The sequence below is a fragment of the Hyperolius riggenbachi genome, chromosome 7 (assembly GCF_040937935.1).
Source record: "Hyperolius riggenbachi isolate aHypRig1 chromosome 7, aHypRig1.pri, whole genome shotgun sequence".
Lineage (NCBI taxonomy): Eukaryota > Metazoa > Chordata > Amphibia > Anura > Hyperoliidae > Hyperolius > Hyperolius riggenbachi.
In genome coordinates this window covers 269,762,005-269,779,733 of record NC_090652.1, presented here as the reverse complement: position 1 = coordinate 269,779,733, position 17,729 = coordinate 269,762,005, and the positions used below count along the sequence as shown (strand labels likewise).

The 17,729-nt window shown below is 44.1% G+C and overlaps 1 protein-coding gene across 5 annotated transcripts in view; it reads left to right on the top strand.

Annotated features, from left to right (window-relative positions):
* Positions 1-17,729, top strand: part of TANC1 (tetratricopeptide repeat, ankyrin repeat and coiled-coil containing 1) — a 324,590-nt gene that overhangs the window by 77,785 nt on the left and 229,076 nt on the right. For all 5 annotated transcript variants that reach the window (XM_068245707.1, XM_068245709.1, XM_068245710.1 and 2 more), the window contains one exon: positions 13,820-13,889. In XM_068245707.1, the coding sequence (XP_068101808.1) occupies positions 13,832-13,889 (58 nt within the window). In that variant the 5' untranslated portion in view covers positions 13,820-13,831. The remainder of the gene's footprint in view (positions 1-13,819; positions 13,890-17,729) is intronic.

Genomic DNA, 17,729 nt, shown 5'->3' with positions numbered 1-17,729 from the left:
ACATATCTATGATGCCATCTAGTGGCATCTTGAGACACAGCTGTATCATTCTTGAAGCACATCTGGCTATGGGTAGAAGAAATTACTTGTGGCACATCTGGCTTCTGTGGAGGGGGGTTATACATGACTACTTTTCCTGTTTTCTAAGGAAAAGTGGGTACCTCAGCTTATACGCGGGTCGGCTTATATACGAGTATATACAGTAGTATAAATGTTTAATATTAAGAGGTTCCTTATCAATTCCTGTGTAGTGTCCACTAATAGTGCTTAAAGGACACCTGATGTGAAAGGGATATGGAGGCTGCCATAATTATATCCTTTTTAAAGAACAAGTGACACCCATGCTAACCTAGAAATAAAAAACACATATATAAGTAGATAAATACTACTTCTACTTACATAACAGATGTATTGTGCTATCCACAGCGCTGCATAATATGTTGACACTTTATAAATACAATAAACAATAATAATAATATGCACGTAAATGATTCCTGTGAAGTTTATAAAGGAATAACTGAAAATCCTATTCTAGGCAGTGGCCATGCTGACATCATATCCTCCCTGACTTTTGTTTTCCCCCCTCCCTTCTCTTGCTCATTGTGTATTCATTAGTTGCCCTCCTCCCAGAGTCTTCAGACACTCACACTGAGGTATATACTAACAACTGCACTCTTTTTTTTTTTTTTCCTTTCTTTCTTTTCTCCTCCAATCGCTGAGTCACCTCAGCCTTGCTTGTAAACACAAGTGAACAGAGGTGTTTCAGATAAGAAGCTAGGCAGGGAAATAAATCTAAGCGGAGGATTAGGAATATATTATAGATAAAAATAACCCCCAGCATTCAACTGTTCGGCACTGACTACTAAAGGGCCAGTGCTCCTAAAGTATGTGATAACTCCAAATCATAACAGCAGAAAAAGTTTAGCAAGTTTTGAATGCAGGATTAGCATCTTCATCACTTAATACACTCAGACCAGTCGCTGTTAAAATTGTTTATGATGACAATACCGCCTCAATTGTGTGTCCATACATCTACCAATTTTTGGGAGCCAATCGACCGATAATCTCTCTCTCTCTCTCTCTCTCTCTCTCTCTCTCTCTCTCTCTCTCTCTCTCTCTCTCTCTCTCTCTTTTCCCTGCATTAATACTTTACCAGTCACAGTGCCCGCTGCTGTGTCCATTTTCGTGCCCCACGTAGTTGATGGCCCAGTGCGTTTGAATCGTCAATCAGGCATATCTTCTTCTGGGGAAGTGGTAATTTGTAAGACTTTGATTTGCTAGCCATGATAATGCTTTACAACAGGAAGTCATCACAGCAAATCAAACTGATCACATGCTTCTCCATGAGTTCTCCTAGGCAGGGCCATCCCTAGTCACAGGGGCAGGAAGAGGATAGTTATTGCTCTGTCAGTTGAAGCCTCGTCTCCCTATGGAAAGCCTGTCATGGCTTCAGATTGACTGGGGACAGGGGGGCCTGAGCAGGCAGCTGGACGCTGCTGAGGAAGAGTCTCTACCAGTACATTTTCCTTCTACAAAACATTTTTTAATGCATAAAGTACATAAAACAATGTTGTATTGAGTGTTTATGAAAATCCGTGCCTGAGCTCGGGATCTAACAGATGGTGAAGGCTGTCGCTCAGCACAAACATTTCTGGCCCAGTCGTGCTGTAATCTTGTAACGTATGAAGTGTGCAGTGTGGGAGACCAGATTCAGTATTGCTATCAATCTGGCAGCTGCTAATTAAAATGCCAAACAGATTCAAGCAAACCTGTCACAAATCTGAGCAGCAGAAAATATTCATATAATAAAGAAAGACATGAACCAGACAGAAAACTTAGCAGCTCCAGAGATTTAGGATACTGAAATCTAGTAACTACGTATTGGTCCATGAAGCCATCCATCAAACGAGCAAACAATGGGGGGGCTTGTCATGTCACCAGAGTGGAGCTGCTCTCTTATACAAGAAGTTGGTATCAGGGCTGTGGAGTCGGTACAAAAATCTTCCGATTCCGACTGTTTATGAAACCTCCGACTCCGGGTACCCAAAATGGCTCTAACTCGACTCTGACTCCTTAGTCTAATACTTACCAGGGCTTTGGATTTTGTACAAAATCATCCGACTCAGACTCCTCATTTCTGTTCTGTAAAAGGACAAAGTCTTACTGAAAGCTTGCAAGAGTTTATGAAATCACTGACTCCAACTCCGACTCTGGGTACCTAAAATTGCTCCGACTCCTCGACTCTGACTCCAATTCCGGCTCCACAGCCCTGGTTTTTATCTACATATTGCTCAAACAGCGGTGTCCAGCATACAGACTGCTATTTACAGCATGCAGTTTTTTTCAGCAGCTAACCAGATCCAGTTTGAATTGTCTAGTTTTGTGAAACGTGTACCTTAAGTCAGCACCCCCTTTCACACAAGAAATATTTATCTTTTCTCGAATAGATCGGGGGTGGGGGGTTATATGGCTGACATTGTGATTAAACCCCATCCACAGTGTGATGTCATGACCATGGCCCTGACAGTTCCCTGTCTGTGAACCTCATTGCATTGTGGGTAATAATGGCTCTTTTCAGCTGCCAAGCAAGCAGCATCTCCCTCTGTGTATAGAACTCTCAGTAATCAACATTCCGTACAGATCACCTGGCAGGACTAAAGATGTCACCACCAGCAATAGATTTCAGAATGTAAATCTGAAAAGAAGATTTTACAATGGAAATACGCTGAGTGAATTTATAAATATTGTAAAAAATAAGGAATTTTATTCACTACGTTATTTTCATTACAGTTCCTCTTCAAAGAGTAATTCCACTTTGGTACAAATATTGACACTAGCCCTGTTTAGGGGACCAATCAGGAAACCTCATAGGGAAATTCCACTGACGTGATTGGTTGGACTGCACCCTCTTGAGCTTGGAAGCCATGAAAAACTATCCATTTAGTCATATGTAGGTGAAAGATCATTGCTATATATGTTCTGGTTAGTTTATTACTGTACACAGTATGCGGTATTGTTCCGCTAGCCATACATCCACCAATTATTTAACTGACCTTTTTGAGCTATAATTGTATATAATAATCCGTATGCTTTTCCTGGAGCCCTGCTAAAGCTGTATAATATCCTCAAAACACAACAGTAAAATTGCATTGTCGTTCCCTTGTGTGGCTTCTGAACGCGGAGCAGCGCTGGCTCCTGCAGTCTAAATCAGAATTCATGCTTGTGTGTGTTCCCGCTAGAATTATAGCTTTTCATGAGTTACCAGGCGGACACACGGCAGCAGAACAACATGGGATCCGACTTACGGGAGGCCGTTACGGATGATTGTGAGTTATCTCTCGCTTCTCTCCAAGTCGGACCTCTGGAATTCTGGTAATTACTGATCCCTTCCCCAGCCAGCCTTAATTATAGCTCGTGAAAGATCGCTGCCAAGTCTCCTGCCGCCGCCGGGAGGTTAAAGGAACAATTCCTTCTCAGTCAGAAGAGGACCTGACTGCTCACAATGCCTGTGTGCCATTGTATGTCGCTCTGTCCTGTACGCAGGTGTATCGGGTAGAAGTATGTCTGGTGTTACTCTATAGATCCTGTTATAGGCTGTAATTGTACAAAATCATGTACTTGCCTAAGAAGAGGAAAGCCTCTGGATCCTAATGAGGCTTCCCACAATGTCCTCTGGTCCCTCCAAAGGTTACGGACAACCAGAAGAGGAGTGCGGCCTCGATTTACCTCGAGGGTCTGGGAGTTGTAACAGTGGATCAGCAAGGGAAGTCTCATTATGATACAGAGAATTCCCAGTGCTCTTAGTACTCACGCACGCCACATTAAGGAGGCTGTCGGTAGTGTCGTCACAATGTTCTTTGCAGGGCTGTGGAGTCTGTACAAAAAATCCACCGACTCCAACTCCTTGACTCCGACTCCTCTAATTTGCATATTACAATCTTGTTGATTGAAAGTATGTAACATGAAATTCGTTCATTAACTTCCAACGCTTAGGAATTTTAAAAGACAACTGAAGTGAGACGGATATGTAGACTGCCATATCTATTCCCTTCAGACTAAAACTAGTCCTTGGTAAGAGTACTTGTAAAGGGTACAGAACGGAACAAAGAACATCTATCAGGCCCTAGGCAATGTAACTGTGGGTACATGTAAGAAGATGTGCAGGGGAATGAGGAGATTCTTCCTCTATTACACATTCTTCATTCACAAGCTGAACAAGGATCAGGCCCTAGGCAATGTGACTGTGGGTACATGTAAGAGTGAAATGCAGGTACTCAGCAGGGGAATGAGGGGATTCTTCCTCTATTACACATTCTTCATACACAATCTGAAACAGGTTTATGGGTGATAGGCAACACCTCTGTGTTTAATCTGCACAACATTCTCAGTGGATTCCCTTCAGCACTGTGGGGAGTGCATATGTAGAGTATATACTACTGTACTGTAAACCTGAGACAGATGAAATTAAAGTTTTATACATACCTGTGCCTTCCTCCAGCCCCCTTCAGGCTAATCAGTCCCTCGCTGTCCTCCTCCACCACCTGGATCTTATGCTATGAGTCCAGGTACTTGAGCCAGTCTGGCGTAGTGTGCATGCACACATTCCGCCGCTGGGAGCGTACTACACCTGCGCAGCACTATTGTGCAGAATGCTCCTGGCTGTAGGAGCGGCACGTTGCCGGAGTGCACTGACTGGCTGAATTAGGGCTGGTTCAGACGGCCGTCTGCGTAGCGTCGCGTCTGGGGGCGTTGTGGCGGCTGCGCGGTCAGGCTTTCAGTAGCCTTCGGTCGCGTCGTGATGCGGTCGCGTTTTTTTCCCCCGTAGGGGAACATTAGCCGTCGCGGTTGGCCGCTCCCTGGAAGCTACATGTTGCTTCCAGGGGCAGCCCGAATGCTCGCGAAAATTGGGACCCGAACGCCGCGTTCGGGTAAAAGCGCGCAACAGCTTGGTGTAAACGCTCCCATTCACTTGAATGGGAGCGTTTACCGTGGCGGTCCGAACGCTTGCGGTAAACGCTCCGCAAGCGTCCGTCTGAACCAGCCCTAACTGGGACTCCTAGCAGAAGATCCAGGGGGTGGATGAGGACAGCAAGGGACTGATTAGCCTGAAGGGGGCTGTAGGAAGCCCCAGGTATGTATAGAACTTTTCTTTTCATCCGTCTCAGGCACCCTTTAATCCATAGTCCCCAAACCAAATTTTAACATATCAAATTATTTGATTTCATGAGCAAAGAGAGTGCGTACTTTTACATTTGCATAAACCAGCATCAGTGCAGAATTATTTCCATCTCATTGACCATCTCTATTAGTGACACGGCTACACATCAGGCTTTATTCTTTCAGCATAAATGTTATTTAGTATATATAAGAGATTCCTTTATACACATCATATATACTGTACAGTCACAATCAGATATGTATATCTGACTTTAAAAATACGGGGACTGCTTTATTGAAGCAGCACAAGTAACTAATTTTGATTGGTTTATTTCATTTTTTTTGTGGACTAAGCACAGCTATTACTGTATATATACATAATTTATGATGACTATTATCTGAGTAATAGAACATTTTATCATATTTTCTATTTTAATTACAGTTTAAATTCTTTAGGAGTCTGAGTTGGTGCATTTTTTCCCGACTCCAGACACCCAAGATTGCTCTGAATCCACATCCCTGGTCCTTTGGGGACAGTATGCACATAATGTAGATGGTGCAGACAGAGAGCATGCATGGCCAGTACTAAGGCTGATTCAAAGGTTCCATCCCAAGGTGGGTCGAGGCCTAGCCGGGGTGAATTATAAATAAACTGAGCAGTGCGGGACTGAATGGGGGGGGGGCAAGGTTCTCATCTGGAGGGCTATACCTATACAGACATGTACACTATTTACTACACTTGTCTCATCACAGAATTCATTTAAAGTACACCAGACCTAAGGCAAAGCTACCCAAGATAAGCGCAGAGTTTGGTTTATGCTGGATCCACAGAACTCTGTGAAGTGCAGAGCGCGCCCCCCCCCCCATCCTTTTTGATCATCTGAAAAATTAGACTTCTGGCTAAAGCCAAATTTTCAGACAGGAGGTAGGCTTGCTGTAATGTTCCCTCCTATCACCCTCCCAATTCCTCCTTTTTCCTGCCTCATTCACTTCCCTTCTAAAGGCCAACTGAAGTGAGATAAATATTGAGACTGCCATATCTTCATTTAAACCAGGATTGCCTGCCAGCCCTGCTGATCTATTTTTCTGCACACTTTACATGTCCTTTGAGAGGTCGTAATGGCCTAAACTTACAAACAGACTGCATGAGCTACTAACTTAACTTCTCAGTCAGTCTCATGGAATGGGTTGTGGTGGTAGGCATTGGAGGAGTTTGTGGGACAGGTGGGCTGGTCTACCCCTCAGCTCCTTTCCTGTTTTGCATATATTCAGCAGTGATGCACTGGGAGACATCTCAAGCTCACTCCAACCTGAATTATCGCAATTCTTTCTGTTTTAAGAAAGCAAACTTTTGTTTTTCTTAATATCTTAGTAAGGGGGCTTTTAGGACCATTGTATTCCCTTACACACTCCAATGAGTTCTGGGTCACCATGAGCTTGCTGGTTAGTCTGTACCTTTCGCTGTTTTCTATGCGGGAGAGGATGGGAGCGGTGTCTTGTTAACCAGGTTTGGTGAAGAGCAGAGTCCACTTAATAATTTGGGATGAAGTGAGCACCATAACAGATGAGTCAGAATCAGAATCATTTATTTCGCAAAGCATGAGCAACCATGCCCGGAATTATTTTTAGCACATACATATAGCTCAGGAAGAAGACAGAGAAGAGTGCATAGCAGCAGGGAAAGATTACATTACATTTGCATACAATTTGCGTCAGAAAAATTACATACATCACAGTTCATTTGTGGCCTTGAGCTGACCAGCGGTTAGCCTTGTTGGCCTTGTGAGGTTGTTGCTTCAGTTGACCGAACGAGAGTGTCGCAGCCCGCCCCCCGCTTGTTGGTCTTGCACAGATGGGAGTATGTGGAGTGAGTTCAAGTGGCTGACAGCCGATGGGAAGGAGTTCCTATGTCTCGCAGTCTTTGTGGGAATGGCCCCAAGTCTTCAGCCCAGGGGGAGCACACTGTAGTAACGGTGGCCTGGGTGCGAGGGATCATTGGCAATCCTCAATGCCCTGGATTTCAGTCTCTTGTTGTGCAGTAGTACAAGTTAGTGGAGGGGGCACCCGATGATCCTCTCCGCTGACCTGATGACCCTCTGTAGTTTGAGCTTGTCACTGGCGGTGGCGCCAGCATACCAGACCAGGATGGAAGAGCAGAGGATTGACTCGATGGTGGCGGAGTAGAAGCTGAGTATGGTGTTAGCCATCTTTTTGTTAAGTGGGAATACACTGGGAGGAGAGAGAGAAAAAAATCTGTTGTTGGGCTTTAAAAATCAATTATTAGACATCAAGGTGCTTTTTACAGCGGGAAAAAATATCTTTGCCACTGAATGCTACACAGGACTAGGACATTGCCTGTGCCCAGAGTTTGGGTTTAGCTTTAGCCTGTCTTCCTCCTTGTAAAAAACCATTGCCTAATGCTAAGAGTATGCACATCTGCAGACAAGCTTTTAAGATTGGTTTCCTGCCTTGAAGAACGTTTGTTATGCCGGAACTGGAGGATGAGGTGTGAAATTAGAAAGTCCTGACAATGCTTGAAGCTCACATCACTCGGCATGCCGTGATGTCATTGACTGATGCGCTTCCATATTGCTGTCATCCTCTTCCCTGAGCAGTCTGTGGAACACATCCTGATTACTGTGATCCACAGAAGTGCTCTCTTTATTCTGTGGTGGAAGCAGATGTCAGAAGATGATGTCACATGGCCTCTTGTATTGTGGCTTACAAAGCCAGGTGCGTGTGCTGCAGGGCATGCTGTCAGTTCATCAAACTGTGGCATTTCATAGAAGGTGCAGCCATGCGGAGAGGCACAGTCAATTCATTGAGAAACATGGGTGTGTCCTCGGTCAACAAGAATTGGCAGTAAAATTTTTCCGTGAATCTTAGATAGTGCTGACATTTTCTCTGGGGGGTTTACATGGTCCATAATCATGGCGCTCAAGAGGAGCTCACAATCTAAAGGTGCATACACATCCACATTTCAATTGGCCAGTTACACCACTTCCATGTAGAATGAGAGCTTACCTACACAATTTGTTCACATGAATCAAAATCTGATGACCCTCATACTACCTGAAAAGCCTTTCACCCTCATCCAATTTTGATTGGACAATCACTGACCAATCAACTCCATGAAGTATGAGAATTTACCTACATAGCCTGTCCATAGTATTCAAAATCTGTTTTCCCTTAACCCATTCAGGTTCCGCGGTTTTCACGTGAGAAATGTTCACCTCCCATTCCTTAGCCTATAACTTCATCACTACTTATCACAATGAACTGATCTATATCTTGTTTTTTCCGCCACCAATTAGGCTTTCTTTGGGGGGTACATTTTGCTAAGAGCCACTTTACTGTAAACGCATTTTAACAGGAAGAATAAGAAAAAAATAGAAAAATTCATTATTTTTCAGTTTTCAGCCACTATAGTTTTAAAATAATACATGCTTCCATAATTAAAACTCCCGTATTGTATTTGCCCATATGTCCCGGTTATTACACCGTTAAAATTATGTCCCTATCACAATGTATGGCGACAATATTTTATTTGGAAATAAAGGTGCATTTTTTCCATTTTGCATCTATCACTATTAACAAGTTTAAAATGAAAAAAAAATATAGAAATATTTCATCTTTACATTGATATTTAAAAAGTTTAGACCCTTAGGTAAATATTTACATGTTTTTTTGTTTTTTTATTGTAATGTTTTTTTTTTTTATAGTAAACATTTTATTTGGGTAGTTTTGGGAGGGTGGGAGGTAAACAATAGATTTAAATGTGTGTTCATTTTAATTTATTTTTATTTTCAGTTGTAGTATTACTTTTTGGCCACAAGATGGCGGCCATGAGTTTGTTTACATGACGTCACTCTAAGCGTAGCACACGCTTAGAGTGACGCATCGGGGAGGGAACGGACAGAAAAGGCGCAGCTTCCGAGAGAAGCTGTCGCTTTTTCAGCGGGGGCGAGGAATCAGTGATCGGGCACCATAGCCCGATACATTGATTCCCTGGCTACCGAATCCGCGGCCGGGAGTGCGCGTGCACGTGCGCGATTGGCCGCGGGAGCGCGCGGTAGCGCGCATGGTTCCTGGACGTAGTTTCTACGTCCAGGAACCAAAATAGGTTAAGGACAACTGAAGTGAGAGGTATGTGGAGGCTGCCATATTTTTTCTGTTAAACAATACCAGTTGCCTGGAAGCCCTGCTGGTCCATTTGGCTGCAGTAGTGGCTGAATAATACCAGAAATAAGCATGCAGCTAATCTTGTCAGAGCTGACAATGTCAGAAACACCTGATCTGCTTATGGTTGCTTAGTGTCTATGGCTGAAAGTATTAGAGGCAGAGGATCAGCAGGATAGCCAGGCAACTAGCATTGGTTAAAAGGAAATAAATATGGCAGCCTGCATCTCTTGCTTCAGTTGTCCTTTAATTCGTATCTCTGTCATCCTCTAATAACCCTATTCCAGTCTACAATTAGCTGTCAGTCATAGATGGTCAATGGAATGCTGATTTTTCAGGCTTGCATACAAATTTTATGTAAACTGTATGCAGCTTGGAAACGGTTCAATCCAAGGCACTCCCTGGCAGTTTGGATTGGCCTAGTTCCTTCCAAGCAGTACACAATTTGCATTAAATTTGCACTCAAACTGGAAAAAAGAGCATCCCATTGGCCATCTCCACTGTACACATGGAGGAGATCGTTGGGGCACTTCTGTCGCCTGGTATGCGTCACTAGCGTGACCGAGTAGAGCCGACATTGTACAGATGCGTTATCAGCCTCCTGGCTAGTGATGTTTGTTGCTATGCGGGGAACAGAGAACGAGTGGCTGTAGAAGTTGTGTGGCCGCTGTACAAACACTAGTCTGACTCCCGATTCTCGAACATGCAGTCGTTATCGTCTACCATAGCCGAGTTCAAACCAGTGTGTGTACTTAGCTTTAAGCTCTAGCAGGCATGGCTGTTCTGCCTTATGCTGGATCCACACCATACAATTTTTTTGGCAGATTGGCATAGAAACAAACAGAATTCGATCAGAAAATCACTAAAAAAAAATCAATCGATCCTCAGATCGGACATGCTGGAAATAATCGATCTGGCAGTTAAATCTGCCCAAAAAAATTGTATGGTGTGGATCCAGCATTGTACTTCCTGCATAATAAGCGCGCCAATAGAAGCATCTCTAGCTTTGTTCTCTAGTCCTCGTCATGGATGGTTGTGTTATTGTCTGGTGCTGGCGAATAGAAAATGTAAGGATCTAGCTGCCCCGCTCAGCTGACCGTCCTCTGAATCCGGCCACACTAATGCTAGGCTGGTCTATTGGATTTCACCCAAGCGTCAGGTATTTCACACATTGGCAGCCAGCTGAGCACGGGTCACTGTGCCATGCCAAGCCTGGATGTATTTCTTCATCACTTCTTCTTGCTAATGTGAAACAGGTGCACAGAGATGGCTTATCAGGGCAAGTAGCCGCCCGCCATGTAACACTAGCCCGGCACCTGCCCTCATCCCATTACACGCAGGCACTGTGGTGACCCAAGAAACACATATTCCTGGCAAGTCTGTGCCAAGCTGCAAGAAAAGAGAAACCCCAGTACTGGTAAACACCAGTGAGATTAAAGTGGCACTCTGAAAGTAAGTCTGCCAGGCCTAATTGCTGTCTGTGCTTCTATGGCAGGGAGTTCACTAGGACTGAGCGCTTGCTAACAGAGCTGGTCAATGAGATGTTATTTATCCCAGCTTGCATGCAGATTGCTAACAGAGCTGATCAATGAGATGTTGTTTATCCCAGCTTGCATGCAAATTGGCAGTAAATTTTATGCAGCTTTAAATAAGGCCAATCAGATACTTCCTGTCGATTCTGATTGCCCCGATTTCAACCTGCATGCAATTACTTAGAGTGGGATCAAACTCCATCATGGCAGCCAGCGTGACATTCCTGCACATGCGCGGTTCAGCATTAGAAAACCATGAATGCGGAGCGCCACCATTCAGGAAGTGTTGGGCCGACAATCGGCCTGGGTGTCGCCGGTAATGAAGTCTGCAGCGGGACCGGGAGAGGAGCCAGGAGGACGCCGGGGGACCTTGCGGCCTACAGTGTGGTGGAGGAAGCCCCAGGTAAGTACTGATTTCATTTCTATCTAATGTTCAGGGTCCCTTTAATTTTCCCTCCCTACTGCCACAGTTCACTCCTCCCCCCACAGCAAACATCACCTTGACAACAGGCTTACATCATTGCATAAAATCTTCAAGGAATGGGGGTTCAATCCCCTTCTGGTCATAGTGTTTTTATCTAATCCGAAACGGGAAAAATTCTGTTATTTGGGTGCTGAGATAAGCTTGTTGCTAAAAAAAAATCCAGTTGGCTCTGCACAGCTCCTGCTTTTTAAAGGCACCCAGACTGGGTAAAAAGTAAAAAAAAGAAAAAGAAAAAAATGGTACACATAGAAACCTATTTTAGAAAAAGGGGGTTACATTTATTTATTTTGGGGCACTAACTACTATGTGGCAATCTTTTATTTTTGAATGTTACAGTTCCCTTTAACTCCAGCCCAGAGCAACCTGTTGGATGTCAGTTAATAAAGTATAGGCACATTTTCTCTATCTTTTTTTCACTGTGTAAAATATTACAGAAGGCATCTTTGATAGGAATGGAGAGATTTTGGTATTGATGCTTACTGCTGCCATATACAGTATCTCAGACCTGAATGAGACATTATAACAGTAAGCAGACCCCTCTGTCTATATCCATGTGTTTCCCCTGCTGCTTTGTTGAGCCTTGCAGCTTTGGTTGAATGTTTTTTTCACCCCATAATGACTTCAAAGTAAACCATCCAGGTTGAGCCCTGAACTGGGCGATTACTTGTGGAATGCGGAGAATGTGTACCTGGAGTTTTTTCTATGCTTAATATTGTATTTCAATATTTTTCTTATCAAGGCAGGAAAGAAAATCACATTCCTGAGTTGTTTAGGAACTTTTAGTTTTGTTGGCCTGTTTAGTATACTATATTTAACAATCTTTTACATATCGTAGACTGTTACTGTATCAGTTAATATTGTCAGTTTGTTTAGCAATTGTTTCTGTTAACTAAATACAAAAAGTTCTCCTTTTATATGTGGATTTAATTTACATGACTTTGAAATAACTGGAGCTTAAGTTTAAAATAATATAATGCATGCCAGGTGTAATAAGCGTGCGGGAATGTGGCGAGCAGCTGTGAGGGCTCTCTTCCACTACCCTGCGTTTTGTGATCTGACTTTACTTTCTGATGTGTATCATTCATTCATTCATTCATTCATTCATGTTAATATCGGTGGGCGTTTATAAGTCAGGGACTCCCTGTATTTGGCCTATAGCAGTGATGGCTAATCTTGGCACTGCAGCTGTGGTGGAACTACAATCTCATGAGGCATTGCAATACTCTGACAGCTCTAAGCATAATGCGGGGAGGCAGAGGCATGATGGGATTTGTAGTTTTGCCACAGCTGGAGTGCCAATGTTAGTCATTACTCATTTTCTCTCCATTTTGGGGGAGAAAAAGTGTGTCTTTTACGCCAAAAAATACAGTACTTTAACCTCCCTGGCGGTTAATTTTTTTTGCCAAATGGGCAAAAATCCTTTTTTTTTATTTTTTTTGTTTTTGTTTCATGTAAAGCTACCAGAGTGGTAGCTACATGAAACACCACTAGAGGGTGCATGTGTCCCTCTAGTGCGATCGTCGCCGGCACTAATAGCAAACAGGGGAGCGCGTATATAACGCGTTCCCCTGTTTGGCTTCTTCTGTCGCCATGGCGACGATCGGGATGACATCAGGGACGTCAGCCGACGTCCTGACGTCAGGCGCACCCGATCCAGCCCATAGCGCTGCCCGGAACTCATTGGTCCGGGCAGCGCAGGGCTCTGGCGGGGGGGGGCCCTCTTCCGCCGCTGCGTGTGGGCGATCGCCGCAGAGCGGTGGCGATCAAGCTGTGCGTGCGGCTAGCAAAGTGCTGGCTGCGTGCACAGCACTTTGAATGGGGCGAATCGCCTCATTAGAGCCGGAGAAATCCTCCTGCGCGGCATAGCCCGAGCTCAGCTCGGGCTTACCGCCAGGGAGGTTAAAGGACAAAGAAATTCTTAAAAAGCTGCAGTGGTGTTGTTTGTAAAATGAAGCATTATGGAGCCCATATCTCACTTGACTTGGTGGCCGATCGACCATCCAATTTGATAATTATTATGGAATTGGATGAAAATCTGTTCTGCCAAGAGCATGCCCGATCAACCAATTTCGGGTCGAAATTGGTCGCATGTATCGATTGGACATGCTGGTTAATTTCGGGTTGACATGCTCAATCAGGTTTGCCTTGGTAACAGCGAGCAATATTGGGACTAGTGACGAACGCAATGGAACCCTCGGGGCTGTCCCTCATAGCGTAATTGTCACTAGATGTACGGCCACCTTCAGTCACTGGGGAGGTATATCCTACCGAATTGCTCTAGACTTCGCTTTGTTTGCAAGTTCCATATTCTGCGTTCTGGGGCCTCTTCCTGCTGCCCCTGTAGTCGCTGTACTGGCTACAGTTACAGCACAAAACCATTATCAGCTAACTTGTGATAAGTGCGGATCATGTGCTCACTGGCACTCTCCTGCTTGTGTTACTCATCAGTGTTTCATTTTAATTACAGGCATAAGACAAGATGTTAAAGGCTGTTTTGAAGAAGAGTCGGGAGGGGTTGAAAACCAACAAGAATCAAGGTTAGATATATAAAATGTGAGATTGTTTTGATGAAATGCAATTGAACTTCTTTTTCAGGAACAGAAATTTCACTGCAATGAGGACCAACCAGTCTGAAACAGTCTGTATGCATGTTGGATTATTGTGGCTCTGTACAAATATCAAGCTGCCACATCATTGCATTCCAGCGGTTCTGGAGGTGTGTTTAGCTTTTGGGGACAACAAAGGGACAATTTGCATATTCAGCAGTAGAGCATTTTGGGAAACAACATATGTTCACTCCAATCTGAATAATCACAAATACCTTCTGTTTTACAAAGGCAAATTTCTGTCTTGTGGGCTTTTTGGTCCTTTTCAACCACTTACACACTCCTAGGAGTTCTGGTTCACCATGAGCTTGCTGGGCAATCTGCTATGTACCTTTGTTTCTTTTCCCAGCTGTACACACACTCAACTTAGCTTCCAACGTACAACTTTGGAAGATAGTTATACAGATTGCTGGTAGGTGTGTATGAGCCTTAAGCCATTCTAGTATTTATTCATCCTTATGTGTGGCTGGTGATGTCCTGTCTGCGTTTTGTAAAACCCTTTTTTTATTTCAGGATTGGTAGAGCGCTCCCCCCTGACTCCCACTCACGCATTGCTTGCATATCTAGGATATTGTGCTGTAAATTTTCTGCCTGACAATCCCTTTATTGCTCTCATGCTGGAGCTGACCAATAAATCATTATCAATGGGTTTAACTTTTAGTCCTTTGACCTCCAGCAGTAAATGGTCCCCTCTGTGCTTCCAAAACTCCTCTGTGACTATGGTTTTATTGCTGATGCAGAATATGACGTCTTATAGCAAACTCTGGATGCGTGACTTGTGTCCTTTAAGTCTAGAACACATGGACCAATCTTTATTCATGAGCCAATCCAATGATAGTTTTGAGCAGATGAAATGGTGGAAGATTCGTGTTAAAACACCTCTGATCTGTGGCCAAAAAACATGGAGTTCTATCTAGAGTATCTTTGCAGAAGTGTGCTGCTGCTCAGTGTCGTCGGACATCCCCCCGTTCCAGATCCCCGGCTGTCTTCTTATTCGGAATCCTCCAGTCGAACATAGAAGACCACCAGAATATGGAAGCTCCCCCTAGCAAAGGCACACGCATAGAAACTGCGCAGGCGCAAGTTCCAGTCTGCGTGACCACAGAGACAGGAAGCGTTATTCAAAAGGGCCTTCTTTCATTGCGCAGGCACAGCTTGAAACTCACGCCTGCACACTTCAGAATTTCCGGAAGCCGCGGGAGCTACAGGGAATGGTCAAGGGGCGGACCCTGAGAACTAGCAGTGGCAGCACACTTCTTCTTCAGAGGTAAACTTCCCCACCATGGGCTCCATTTCATAGATTTTCCCCCAGCTCAGGAGTACTTTAAAACTAGGATTCAGGCTCATGAATTTAGTACATATTGTGTGGAATGTGTCAGAACTTGCAATACACTGTTTTGTACATTGAACAGACTGTACAGCAGTCTGTGAAATGTCCAGTCTAAACCATCCCTCTTGTACCATTCCCTTCATCAGTCAGGTGCCTTAAACGGGAAGGAACTGGGAGAGGGGGCCAGCCAGCTTTTCACTGAGAAGGCAAAGCTGGCCCTGCCCACATCCTCTGTGTTGCTGAGAAAGAAAACAAACCCTTTAAGGCCAGCACTGCAGCAGTACAGCCCTGCAGAATCCCAACATTTTTAACATCAATTCTTTTTGAGCAGATGAAGCAATAGTGTGGGGGTTCTAGCCCAGCGGCACACATCCTTGATACGCTCGTAGTCATGACATTGTGTGCATGTGCAGAGCGCTCCCGGCCGCAGGTGTGCTCTCAAGGACGTGCGCCGCTGGGCCAGCGCCTGCGCACTACTCCCTGACCTGGTCAATATGGGAGTAGCTTCAGGGGGCATTTAGGAGAGGGCAGATGGGGACAGAAGAGAATGGAGTGGGCATGATGACTGCTTCCTAAACATGCCTGCTCCCCCCATTTTTACAATTTACTACAGCTTGGATATCCTTTAAGGTGTCCTTTGAAAAAAAAATGTCAGGGAAAAAGGTTAGTGTTAACGTAGATGGTTGGCTAGGGTGGAGGTTGCTTTACCCTGTTTACATGATTTTGGGGTCAAGTTGGTTAAAGATCTTATGGCAGTTGAATAGTGGTACTGAAAGGGAGCCTCAAGTGAGAGGTATATGGAGGTTGCCATATTTATTTCCTTTTAAACCATACCAGTTACCTGGGAGTCCTCCTGATCCTTTGTCTTTAATACTTTTAACCATAGACCCTGAACAAACATGATGCAGATCAGGTACTCTGACTCAGCTGACTCAGGCTTTACTAGATTAGCCAATATGCTTGTGCCAGAGTTTTGACTCAGACACTACTTATGCCAGAAGATCAACAGGGCTGCCAGGCAACTGACACTGTTTACAAGGAAATCAATATGGCAGTCTCCGTATCCCTCTCACCTCGGGTTCCCTTGAAAGACATCATAAAGCTTCTAAGGCCCTGTTCTCCTTTGAGGGCTTCCAGCCTGCATTTTGCACTTTGCTGATCGCCGGAATCCTATGCGATTACTCACACTACAGCGATTGCAATTTCTGACAATCGCAGTCAGACTGCATGCAGCATTTTCCCGGGGTCTTAAAGTGGCCACTAACGATCCAATCTTTTTCATTCATCTTACCATTTCTATCTAATATAAGGGAAAGCCTATAGTATTCATTCAATATATTCACTCAGTTTACTCTTCTACGACATAAAATTGGTAAGATTGGATGAAAAAGATTGGATCATTAGTAACCACTCTTAAGGTGGCCACTAATGATCCAATCTTTTTTTATCCAATTTCACCAAATCTATGTAGTATGAGGGTAAATTGAGTGAATATATTGAATGGATAATATAGGCAGTGCTCTTACATTATATAAAAATGGTAAGATTGGATGACAAAGATTGGATCATTAGTGGCCACCCTTAGGGAGGAAAGCAGGAAGTGATGTAAGCTGCTGCAGCTATTGGATGGACTGTTGACCTTTGAGAAATCAAGTTCCTGGCTCAGGTGGCCTTTCCTACAGCCTCTGTAATCCACAAGGAACTCTATGATGACATCACAGTGCTCAGTGATACTGGCTCATTTCTTCTGTCTCTGCAACTACCTCTCACACCGGCCCTGTCCCATGCGCACCTGGAAGGGAAGCTTAATTGATGCATTCTAGGCCACTTTGTGGTAACTGAAACCCTCTTTAATGTAAACTCTTCATATTTTGTAGCTAAGTTTGCTCTTGTGTTCAGACGATCATCTTGTCATGCAGCCCACCCAGCGAGATGAAGGTTGTGACATGTCTGGAGGCCAGGAAGATGTACATATAGAGCAGCTAAGAATACCCCTGGTGAAGGCTCTGCGGCCCTCAGACAGCATGAATACCGCCTCACAGCCTTTCATGTGTTCTACTCTTTCCGGTGTTTCCCACATATCTCATTTTTTGTACATGGTTTTTAGGATCCCGGCCAGATATATATCCACCTTGTTAAAACATGGACAGAATCTGTGCTGGTTTCTTAATGGGAGCCTGTGGTTTGTACAGTATCTGTTTCATCCGCCTGTTTGATGTGAATTATGAATTTTGTTTTGTGCTATACTGAGGTTTCAGTAATGTCTCTTTTTATAGCTACAGCAGGCTAAAGTCAAGCATGCAATTTAGAATGTAAAGTACGCCTTTTAATAGAGCTTAACTTTTCAAATAAGACAGTACAGCGGATACACAGAGGTCCAGATCATCATCCCTGGTATTAAGAAGTGGTGATTATTTTCATATTTTTATCATTAACATTCA